General features: G+C 42.3%; 1 protein-coding gene across 5 annotated transcripts in view; it reads left to right on the plus strand.

The window, feature by feature from the left end:
- Nucleotides 1-325: 325 nt before the first annotated feature.
- Nucleotides 326-12,489, plus strand: part of UVRAG (UV radiation resistance associated) — a 311,614-nt gene continuing 299,450 nt past the window's right edge. For 2 of the 5 annotated variants that reach the window (XM_081543164.1, XM_081543167.1), the window contains exons 1-2: nt 1,481-1,773; nt 4,069-4,147. In XM_081543164.1, coding sequence (XP_081399290.1) covers nt 4,130-4,147 — 18 coding nt within the window. In that variant the 5' untranslated portion in view covers nt 1,481-1,773; nt 4,069-4,129. Of the gene's footprint in view, nt 1,256-1,480; nt 1,774-4,068; nt 4,148-12,489 lie in introns of those variants that run through there. The other 3 variants (XM_081543165.1, XM_081543163.1, XM_081543166.1) reach the window with 3 other exon arrangements.

A 12,489-nucleotide genomic window follows, 5' to 3' on the forward strand; every position in this document is an offset into this window, starting at 1 on the left:
CCCCCCAAAATACCCTTGAAAGATAGCATGCTTATCTTATTAAATATTTTTAGTGCAATTATTATATGCTAGGTCCCACACTGGGCACTATGTCTACAATGGCTTATTTACTCCTCAAAGCAACCTTGTTACTATTTTACAAATGGGAAAACTAAAGTTGAGAAGGGGAACTGGCTTACCTAGGAACATACAGCTGGAAGAGCCAGGATTCTAAAAGTTTCTGAATCCTGTTGTGTCTGAGCCTAAAATACTCTGTTCTTTCTGCTGTATCAGTCAGGGTGGTGGAGAAATTCGCAAAGGAGGTAAAAGATCATTATTCTGAAGAATGACTCGATATTTATTATAGAAGCAATTCTATGGATGCTATCATTATAATCCAAGGAGGTCTTCACGGAAGAGGTGCCATTTAAATTGTGCCTTCGCTTCAAAAATACCTGTCCTGATTCTCTGCGAGGAACTGGGAATCCAGAAATGAATCAGAGAAGGTTCTTTCGCTTGAGAAATTAACAGTGTGTGTTTGCGGGAAGGGTATGTGTGACGTCCAAGTGTGTTACATACTTACTAAAATACAATTGAATGCAATAGAATAATCAGGAATGTGGCGGAGGCAAGTTTTCTAACGCAGGGTCCCAGAGTGAGTCTGAGAAGCCTTTTGGGATCCCAACACAAGATGAAATTTGATGGCTAAGTAAGTATTAGTTAGGAGGAGCAAAGAACACAGCAAAGGCTTTCCAGGGAAAGCATAACCCACTCATAGAAGTGCAACAGCATCCTGAGTGCCTGGCTCATCCTACCAGTTAGTGGAGTATGCGGAGGGGCGGGGACTTATGGGATGGAATTGGTCGTGGGTGGAGCTGGCCCGACAAGTTTCTGGTCCCAGGGCATCCTGCGTGGTGGCTTTTTGCCGAACCATAAAGTATTCCTTTTCAATCCTCACACATTGACGGAAGTCCCTAGGAAAAGACTGTTCAGGGAATCTGCAACTACAGACGGACAGACCATCGCGCCCCAGCTAGCGCCGAATGGGTCCCTGCCCTCCAAGGGAGGCCGGTTACCATGGCAACTAGGTTAGGGCGGAAGTGGCTCCCCAAACTGACTCTCTCTAATCAGGTGACTCTCCTGCCTCCTGCACGTGACACCGGAGCCCAGGCGCCGGTCTACCTAGTCGGACTCCGCCCCTCTTTTCCTTTACTGACAACTGACGGCGACCTCGAGCAATGGTCCCTGAGGCTCCTCCAGGAGACCCCGCCCTATGGTAGTGAAAGAGCCAATTAAACTGGAGAAAATAGAAGCAACGCCCCAGGTTTCACCCGTTTGACAGACGCAATTTAGGCCATCCCTGGGTCCCTCCGCCCCCTATTTCTGCCGGCGACGGACAAATCTTCTGCCCAATAGCGCGTCCTCTTTTTGTCGTTTGGTCCCGTCCCCTTGCAAGCTGAACCAATGGGCAAGCCAGGTCTCAGCGGGTGGTGGGGCTTGCACTGCGGTAATATGGCTCTTCCTTAGCCAGCGGCGGCGGCTGGAGGTGGGGTAGAACGGTCGTGCCTCTAGGCTGGTTGGTTTCTGGGCTGCAGGGTCTCGGCGGGTCGTGACTCGGCGGTTGTGGCGGATGCTGGAGGAGCGTCGATCCCGCCGCTTGGCGGCCCCTGGGTCAAGATGAACTCTTCGGCGTCGGTCGGGGGCCCACTCCCCCCGCCGCCTACGGGCCCGGCCGCTGCGCTGCCTCCAGGTTCTGCCGCGCGGGCCCTGCATGTGGAGCTGCCGTCTCAGCAGGTAACCCCGCGGGCTCGCGGCGCTCTGGAGGGGCCGGGAGGAGGCCCGTGAGGGATCTCCGTGGGCCGCGGGCTGACCCAGTGCCAGCCGGGAGACCGGGACAATTGGCCGGGGAGAACTCCGAGGACTGAGGAGGGCTGTCCAGAGGTCTTGAGAGGGGAGGGATCCAGGGATGGCCGAATCTCTGGGGGATCTTCGAGTCCCAGGAGACATCCCGTTACAGGAGATGGGTTGGGAAGAGATGGGAAGGGACCCACTGAAACTCCCCGGGCCCCGCCTCTCCCCTCATAGGGAGCTGGGGATTCCCTGGCGCAGACCCTCCGCTTTATCCCTCTTGGGAAGGGACCCGGGGAAGCCCTGGTGTCCCTGGAGAGATGGGGAAAGCGCTTTTTCATTTTTAACTCATTCACTTGCTGACAAACCGATTGGTGCTCTCTGCTGCGGCAGAAATGAGGTTTCCCGCATTTGCTTTTAATCTCTCCTTATTATGAAGTACTCCTATAAACTTCTCAAGAAAAATCCTTTGGGACTTCGGGTTTCCTTCCTAGTCTCCGACCCCTCAAAGAAGGCACTTTAGCAATTTGAGGGGTGCTGCTACATTCCTTCAAAAGAGTAACTGGAAGAAAGAACATTTGATGTACAGTACATATTCACGTCTTCCCCATCCTTTAGCAAGGCGTACAGAGCTTCTTGGATCCAACTTGTATCCACACCGTAAGCAAATAATAAAGAGAGGACACCGAGTTTGGGGACCTGACAAAACTCTGTATCACAGATTTATCTGCAGAGTACTTCTTTCCTTTCCCCTGCCTTCTTGCTATCCCCCAGGAAGAGACTTTGCAGGAAGTTTGGCATTTAAGAGACTGAACGAAAGTATCTTTCATCTTCCCCGCCCACAAAGAGGACCTAAGAAAAATAGCCAGTTGTTGAGAGTCTACCATGTTGGGTTTGTGCCAAGTGCTCAGCTGGCTGGGAGTTGATTCAATCTTCCAACTCTGGGATGTGGCTATTTTTTATTAGCTCCATTTTGTAATTCTGGAGACAGAGGCTTAAATATGTACAATCGCCAGGCCAGAGCCTTGCAGTTAGTAAGGGGTGAGGCTGGCTTTCAGAATCTAGCCTTTGACTGTAGCCCCTGCACGTGGTTGAGGTGCTGCAGACTTGAGCGGTCTTTTCTCCACTGTCTTCACGAGGGACAGAGTCCTTTCCTCCACACCCTTCCTCCAACTTCCCATCCCTGTCTTAGGAAAGAGTCAGAGAGAAGAGAACAGAGGTTGGGGGCAGAGGGTGGATGGGAAATGGGCTGGATTTGAATACAGGAAAATGTGGGGATGTGGGGGCTGCTAAAGGGCAAGAAAGGTGGAGATCCGAGCTACAGCGGTGGCCATGGAGCTGAGTTGTTTGCAGAAGCAAGGGCTTTTTGTGCGGTGGGAGAGAGGATTTAAGATACTGGGAGAGCATGGGCTCTGGTTTTGTGGTGCTGTTGGGAAGGGAGTTTGTGGAGAAAGGTTAGTGAAGTTTGGATTGTATTTACAAGGTTTCTGGGGGAGAGTGAAAGTCTAGGGGAGAAGGAGACTAGCCTCTGGAATGAGCATTAATGTGAATTTTCGTGTGTGTGTGTGTGTGTGTGTGTGTGTGTGTGTGTGTTGGTGGACTGTGAGAGTGGATACTGGGAGAGGCAGTAATGGGCGCAGAAATCCTGAAGGAGGAGCCAAGAGGGGTTTAGTTTGGGAGAGCTTTGGGAAACTGTGGGATTAGGAAAGAGAAAGCATCATTTGTTTTCATAGAGCCTGTTCTCTGATAACAGTTCCCAGTTTAACGTTGGAGGAAATAATCCAAACAAACTGTCCATGGAATAAATCCAACTGCATTTGTAAGCATTTGTCCAGTTTTAGGTTTGTGCCAAGGGATATATAGTGGCTTAAGTGTACGGCTGAATGCTGTATGATCACTGAGTATGGTATTTACAGCTTTGTGGGGGTGTCATCCTTCTTGAATTCTTGGAAGGCAGCCTATACAGCAAAAGCACTTTTACTTTTGCTCTTGACATTAATTTTGCTTTCTGGGTCAAAATGCTTAAGATTTTAGGACATAAATATATAACATTTAAAAAAAGTAAACATTTAAAAAAAAATATTATCGGTATACAGTCAAGTGTACCAGTTATTAGTACATAGCTTGATGAATTGTCACAAAACAAAGTTATGTAAGTGCTACCCAGATTAAGAAATACAAAATTCTTACCATCCCAGAAGTCTCCCTCACGTCCTCTCCCATGTCTACCTTTCTCTCCAGAGGAACTACTGTTCTGATGTATAAGAGAAAAGTTTTTGCCTGTTCTTGAAACTGTGTATAAATGGAATCACACAAAAAGGTATTATTCTTTTGCTCAATATTGTTTGTGAGAGTCAGAGAACATGTGTATATGTAAAAACCTTTTTTAATATTATTGTTTTTTTTGCCTGTGGCTTTTGCAGAATTTCAAAGCTTTAGATAAATTGGAAATCCAGTTAACTTTGTTTTAAATAACACTTGGAAAATTGTGTCGTTTTAATAGATTACATGCTATTTGATAAGATGTCAGTATTTTTAAACATAAAAAAGATCCTGTTAATTTAAGATTTTCATGATAAAATTGATTATTTCCAAGCACACATTCAGTGGTTTCTCCCCACTACCCCCAGCCTGTTTCTGAGGCAGAGTTTTTCAACCTCAGTACTGTTGACATTTGGGTTGGTTGGTGGGTCTGTAAAGTATTTTGTCACCTCTGTGGCCACTACCCACAATATACCAGCAGGACCATCTCAGGCCTGACAATCAAAAATTGTCTTTAGATGTTGTCAAATGTCTCATAGGGAGCAAAATTTCTTCTGGTTGAAAACTACAGTTCTAGGATATATTTTTGTTTTAGGATAGAGAGTATCCCGGGCTTCCCTTGTGGCTCAGCTGTAAAGAATCTGCCTGCAATTCAGGAGACCTGGGTTTGATCCCTGGGTTGGGAAGATCCCCTGGAGAAGGGAAAGGCTACCCACTCCAGCATTCTGGCCTAGAGATTTCCATGGACTGTATAGTCCATGTGATCCCTGATGCTGGGAATGATTGAAGGCAGGAGGAGAAGGGTACGACAGAGGATGAGATGGTTGGATGGCATCACCGACTCAATCAATGGTCATGAGTTTGAGTAAACTCCGGGAGTTGGTGATGGCCAGGGAGGCCTGGCATGCTGCAGTCCGTGGGGTCACAAAGAATCGGACACCACTGAGCAACTGAACTGAACGGAGAGTGTATCCCTTCTATTACTTACTGATTTATCTCATCTCAGTCATCCTTAAGTACCATTGATTCTAGTGGCTATATTGTTTAAAATATTAGTTTACTGTATATTAGTTCCCAAAGTGTTGGACTCCCCCTACCCCCAGTCTGCCTCCAGAAAAAGATTTATTTTGTTTTGGCTCAAAGAAAGCACACAAAACTATAAGACCTAACTAATATTTTTATTTTAATACACTTTTCTTAAAAAAAAAAATCTAGTTAACTCTGCATAAATCCTCAACCTTTATATGTATGAGTACTAACTACAGTGCATAATAGCTACTTAATTGTGTCAGATGGGACTGCTACTTAATTTTTCTTCTTTTGCTTCTTTATGATCTTACTTTACCTGTAATTTAAGCATGAACTAGTCATGCATTTTGAAGACTTGTTTTTTCTTTTTAATTTTTGGTTGAGGTTTGTAATTAACTAGTGAATAAGCTCATCTGAAGAATAACTTCCTTCACACCTTAGGTTTAGGCATTTTGAAATAAAAGTTTGTGTTTTGTGAGAGAGATATTTATTATGTCCTTACAAGTTTGAGAGAGTTTCTTTCCTCCCCAAAGGCTTCCTCCTTTGGGTATAACCTAACTACATTTCTCAGATACTTAGAGCTGGGGAGGCTCTTTAGTGATTGTTTAGGGCTTCCCTGCTAGCTCAGATGGTAAAGAATCTGCCTGCAGTGCAGAAGACCTGGGTTTGATCCCTGGGTTGGGACGATCCCCTGGAGGAGGGCGTGGCAGCCCACTCCAGTATTCTTGCCTGGAGAATCCCATGGACAGAGGAGCCTGGTGGGCTGCAGTCCATGGGGTCACAAAGAGTTGGACACAACTGAGCAACTAAGCACATACACATACATAGTGACCCTTTTAGGGTCACTACATACATAAACACGTAGTTTTGCATATAGGTATGGTCCTAACCTAGTTTAATCCCTTCCATTAAAATAACTTTACAATTCATTATTACTTTTCTTAGACAGTTGTCATAGTCAGTTTACCTACATTTACCACATTTTTGTATAATAATGTTTAGTTATGTTTGTTTAGGGGCTTCCCAGGTGGCTCAGTGGTAAAGAATCAGCCTTATAATGCAGGAGATGAGGTTTTCGATCCCCTGGGTCAGGAAGATCCCCTGGAGAAGGAAATGGCAACTCACTCCAGTATTCTTGCCTGGAGAATCCTATGGACAGAGGAGCCTGGTGGTTTGTAGTCCTTGGGATCTTAAAGAGTTGACTAAGTGACTGACAATGTTCGTTTAACCCCCATTAATAGATTTTTGGTCTGTTTCCAGTTATTCTGTGTTACATTGTTGCAGTGACTATCCATATACAGGTATCTTTGAAATCATTCAGTCAAAGAATATGTATACACACACTTACACATATAAATATGCACATATATACCACCCGTATATACATCAGTTCAGTTCAGTCGCTTAGTTGTGTCCGACTCTTTGCAAGCCCATGAACCGCAGCACACCAGGCCTCCCTGTCCATCACCAACTCCCGGAGTCCATCCAAACCCATGTCCATTGTGTCGGTGATGCCATCGAACCATCTCATCCTCTGTTGTCCCCCTTCTCCTCCTGCCCTCAAAAGAGATTGAGGGCAGGAGGAGAAGGGGACAGTGAACTCATTTATCCTTACACAACCCTATGAGTTTCACTATTTTTTTCTAAATTTTTTATTTATTTATTTTTGGCTGTGCTGAGTCTTCATTGCTGCACACAGGCCTTCTCTAGTTGCAGCAGGTGCAGCAACTCTCTAGTTGTGGTGCACAGACTTCTCATTGCGGTGGCTTCTCTTTTGTGGAGCAGGGGCTCTAGGGTTCACAGGCTTCAGTCGTTGTGGCGCATGGGCTCAGTAGTTGTGGTGCACGGGCTTAGTTGCTCAGAGGCATGTGAAATCATCCTGGACCAGGTATCCAATCTGTGTCTTCTGCATTGGCAGGGGAATTCTTTAACCACTGGTTCACCAGGGGAGTCTGAGCTTCAATATTTTTGCATAGATCTCTGTAGCATTTTAATTTCTTTTGTGACTTGCTTGTTTATGTCCCTGGCATTAATTTTTCTGATTACTTATTTGTGTTTTTTCATTCATTTAAAGAGCATTTTTCTTGTCATTTTTTGGAAGGAAGTGTGGGGTATATTAGTGCTGTTATATATTATTATTAGTTATATATTATATATAATTATATATATATTATATATATATAGCTATTATATATCAGTGCTCCCTTGAATTTTTAAAAATAGATTTTATTTTTTAGAACAATTTTAGATTTACGGACAAATTGAGGATAGTACAGAAGGTTTCATACTGTATACCCATTTTCCTCTGTTCTTAACATCTTTCATTAATATGGTACATTTCTTACAATTGGAGAACCAATATTGATATGTTATTATTAACTAAGGCCTTTATTTTATCAAATTTCTTTCATTTAAAAATTGTGTTGGGATTTCCCTGGCTGAAGGTACTTCTCTGGCAGTCTGTTGATTACGACTTCGCCTTCCAAAGCAGGGTTCCATCCCTGGTTGCAGAGCTAAGATCCAACGTGACTTGAGACCAAAAAACCAAAATATATAACAAAGCAGTGTTGTAACAAATTCAATAAAAGACTTTACAAATGGTCCACATCAGGACATAATGGGGAAAGGAGAGGGGGGAACAAAATGAGAGAGTAGCATTGAACCATATATGTTACCATATGCAAAATTAGATAGCCAATGGAAATTTTCTGTATGACACAGGGAGCTCAAACCCGGTGCCCTGTGATGACAACCTAGAGGGGTAAGATGTGGGGAAGGTGGGAAGGAGGTACAAAAGAGAGGGGACACATATATACTTATGACTGATTCATGTGGATATATGGCAGAAACCAACACAATATTGTAAAGCAATTATCCTCCAATTAAAAATAAATAAAAGTTTATAATAAGAAAGTGGTCCACATAAAAAAGATCCCAAAAGGAAATTGTTGTAAGATATACATAATATAAAATTATCTGTTGTAAGCATTTTTAAGTGTAATTCAATGGCATTAAGTACATCCTCAATGTGCAAACATCACTACTATCCATTTCTGGAATTTTTCGTCATCTCAGACAGAAACTGTATTCTTTAAAGAACTCTCCATTCTTCCTTCCCCCAGCTCCTGGTAAGCTCTGTTCCACTTTCTTTCTCTATGAATTTGCTTATTCTATGTTCTTCATATAAGGGAATTATACAATATTTGCTTTTTTTATTTCATTCAACATAATGTTTTCAATATTCATCCATGTTGTAGCACGTATCAGAATTTCATTTCTTTTAGGGCTGAATAGTGTTCCATTGTGTTTAAATACTGCATTTTGTTTATCCATTCATCTGTTGATGGATCTTTAGTGTTTACCTGATACACTTTTTCAAGATCTCATCGTGCACACCACATTGTATTTAGTCTCCCCTTGGCTGTAACAGTTCCTCAGACTTCTTTTTGATGACCTTGATAGTTTTGCATACTTCTGAGGTATTTTGTAGGATACCTTTCTATGGGAATTGGGTGTGTTTTTTTTCTCATGATTAGATTGGGATTATGGGTTTTGGGGAGAAAGCCTGGATAGGTAAAGTGCCATTTTCATCTTATTGTATCAAATGTACATACTATTAACATGACTTATCACTACTGATGTTAACCTTTGTCATCACCATTGAGGCTGTTTTTTGTCAGGTTTCTCCTCTGTAAGATTACTCTTCCCACTCATTCCTCCATACTCTCCTCTTTGGGAGGAAGTCACTATATCCAGTCCACACTTTAGGAGTGGGAAGTGATGCTGCCCCTCCTTGAGGGCAGAGTATCTGCATAAATTATTTGGAATTCTTCTGCATGGGAGAGTCCTACCAGTAACCACTTCCTTTTACAGATGAGGAAACTACAGTCTGGGTAGCCTTCTCAGAGTCACACCACAGGGACTTCAGGTTAGGTCTTTGATTCCCACTTACCATAGATACCTGTTCTTTGCAGGGTTCTGGTAAAAAACAGAAGCTTGAAGTTATCTCAGGGTTTGATATAATCATGCTTTTTATTTTATTTCCCACAGCATCTGTACACAGCACTGTGCTGATTACATAGTAGGAGCTCAGTATATTTTTTATTTTAAAATTTTATTTGTATATGAATCATTCCTTTGAAGAATTTAACAGCCTAAAGAAAGGAAGGAAATGGGATTGAAACACATTCAAGAAAAAAGGCTAGAAGCACAAAATTTTGCTAAAAGCAAAAATGCTAGAAGCTTAATTTAGCTGCTATGTGATATATTTATTTTCCCTTGATGTTTCTGTTTATTAGATATCTTTTGTCTGTCTGATTTAATCATCTTTTTATTATGTGTTCAAAAGATCTTTTTCCTTGACAAGGCCACTGAAGGCAGAGAGAAAGCTGTATCTTACTGGGAACATATGCCCTGTGCAATGTTATGAATTTTTATTCCTTCCACAGAAATTTGTTGAGCTCCTTCCTTGTGATTCAGAAACAAGTATATAGTTGTGTTATATAGCTGTACAAGAAAATGATGGCAATTTTTGAACTGCTTTGCTTCTTGTAAACAAAACTGTGAGGAAGCTTCAGAAACAAAATACCAGATCCCCAAATCATTATTTTTATGTGATAAAATGCCATTAGGATTTTAAGGTTTTAATTTTTTTTTTTTTTTTGGTGAGAATGTTTAATTTTCCTTTGAAAGGAAAAGCTATGTTGTTATTCAGTGTTAACGTTAAAATTTATCTACTGGGTCACAATTCTTAGCTTTGTGGCAGAAAATTCAGAAGTGAAACTGACTGGAAATAGAGCAAGAGCAGAATTGAAACTAGTAAGCTGGGCCTGAATGAGTAATAAAATTAAGAAAAATATTAGGTTTTCATAGTTTCCAAATGTGTATTTTTGATAATATGTGTATTTTCATCAGTAGACATATCACTGATTGAGGAAAAAGAAAAACTTGTCATTTTTAATGTGCTCTAAGGAGTGCAGGTACAAACTAGGGGTTATTTAGAAAAACTAAAGACAGATCTATATTAAGAGGGGGGTTGAAATAGTTTGGGCTTTATACTTTCAGGTTTAATGGCATCAGTAATGTCTCAGTGAAAGTTTTTTTAAATGTCTTGTATTTTAGGAGTTGCGTTCTTAGATTATATATGTAGAGGAGCAAATGGAGAAGGGAAACTTGACATTGGGATTTTTTTCAAAAACATATTTGTTATACCTTTTTGGTTTAATATTACCTGACCTTGTTTTCTGGCTTCCCTGGTGGCTCAGCAGTAAAGAATCTGCCTGCAATGCAGGAGATGTGGGTTTGATCCCTGGGTGGGGAACATCCTCTGGAGGAGGAAATGGCAACTCACGCCAGTGTTCTTGCCTGGGAAGTCCCATAGACAGGGGAGCCTGGTGGGCTATACAGTCCATGGGGTCGGTTGGACACAATTTAGCATCTAAACAACAACTACCTTGTTTTCCATCTTATTTGAAGATCAAAGCATGAATTTTGAATCATAGAATTTTATAGATGCAAAATATGAAGCCCTCAGAGATTTAACTATTCCCCTGGCTAGAGACTTGGTCCCTCCATTTATTTCCATCCTAAAGGAGTCAGTAAAAGAGTATTAATTTACCAAATATGATTTGAGTGCCCTGCTCTTCCTGTTAGTGGCAGAGACGTGACCAGATCCTGTGACTCCCATGAGGAGTTTCACTCTGCTTGGCTTGGTGTTCTGAGAATTTGTTTCTTAAACTTATCTCTGGGCTTTGAGACATTATCCCTACAACTTTGGGGATTTTAGGCTAGAAGTAAAACGTGGGAAAGACTGTATTTTAAACTTACTTCACTTCGCAGGCTGTGGTCTCAGGCTCCATCCTCTTGTCCTCTTTTATAGTGTGTGTTAGTGAAACTTTGGAATGTCCCTCTGTAATTTGAGTGATCAGTCTTCCTGTTTTGTCCCTGGGTACTTACCATGCTTATCCTTTTTTGAATATCTCACTTAAGAAGTCTTTCTTTACCTCTTCAAGTTTCTAAAACAGCAATCATCTGGTAATCATGGGTTTTCTGTTGTCAGAAATTTTATTTATGCTGACTGCCATAGACGTCATTTCAGTTCAGTTGCTCAGTCGTGTCCGACTCTTTGTGACCCCATGAATCACAGCACGCCAGGCCTCCCTGTCCATCACCAACTCCCGGAGTCCACCCAAAGCCATGCCATCCAGCCATCTCATCCTCTGTCGTCCCCTTCTCCTCCTGCCCCCAACCCTTCCTAGCATTAGGGTCTTTTCCATTGAGTCAACTCTTCTCATGAGGTGGCTTAAGTATTGAAGTTTCAGCTTTAACATCAGTCCTTCCAATGAACACCCAGGACTGATCTCCTTTAGGATGGACTGGTTGGATCTCCTTGCAGTCCAAGGGACTCTCGAGAGTCTTCTCCAACACCACAGTTCAAAAGCATCAATTCTTTGGCACTCAGCTTTCTTCACCGTCCAACTCTCACATCCATACAAGACTACTGGAAAAACTATAGCCTTGACTAGACGGACCTTTGTTGGCAAAGTAATGTCTCTGCTTTTTAATATGCCATCTAGGTTGGTCATAACTTTACTTCCAAGGAGTAAGCGTCTTTTAATTTCATGACTGCGGTCACCATTTGCAGTGATTTTGGAGCCCAGAAAAATAGTCAGCCACTGTTTCCACTGTTTCCCCATCTATTTGCCATGAAGTGATGGGACCAGATGCCATGATAGTTTTCTGAATGTTGAGCTTTAAGCCAAGTTTTTCACTCTCCTGTTTCACTTTCATCAAGAGGCTCTTTAGTTCTTCTTCCCTTTCTGCCATAAGGGTGGTGTCATCCGCATATCTGAGGTTATTGATATTTCTCCCAGCAATCTTGATTCCAGCTTGTGTTTCTTCCAGCCCAGCGTTTCTCATGATGTACTCTGCATATAAGTTAAATAAACAGGGTGACAATATACAGCCTTGATGTACTCCTTTTCCTATTTGGAACCAGTCTGTTGTTCCATATCCAGTTCTAACTGTTGCTTCCTGACCTGCATACAGGTTTCTCAAGAGACAGGTCAGATGGTCTGGTATTCCCATCTCTTTCAGAATTTTCCACAGTTTATTGTGATCCACACAGTCAAAGGCTTTGGCATAGTCAATGAAGCAGAAATAGATGTTTTTCTGGAACTCTCTTGCTTTTTCGATGATCCAGAGGATATTGGCAATTTGATCTCTGGTTCCTCTGCCTTTTCTAAAACCAGCTTGAACATCTGGAAGTTCACGATTCACGTATTGCTGAAGCCTGGCTTGGAGAATTTTGAGCATTACTTCACTAGCGTGTGAGATGAGTGCAATTGTGTGGTAGTTCGAGCATTCTTTGGC

This window comes from Giraffa tippelskirchi, chromosome 11, assembly GCF_054371585.1.
Source record: "Giraffa tippelskirchi isolate mGirTip1 chromosome 11, T2T-mGirTip1v1.2.pri, whole genome shotgun sequence".
Taxonomy (NCBI): Eukaryota; Metazoa; Chordata; class Mammalia; order Artiodactyla; family Giraffidae; genus Giraffa; species Giraffa tippelskirchi.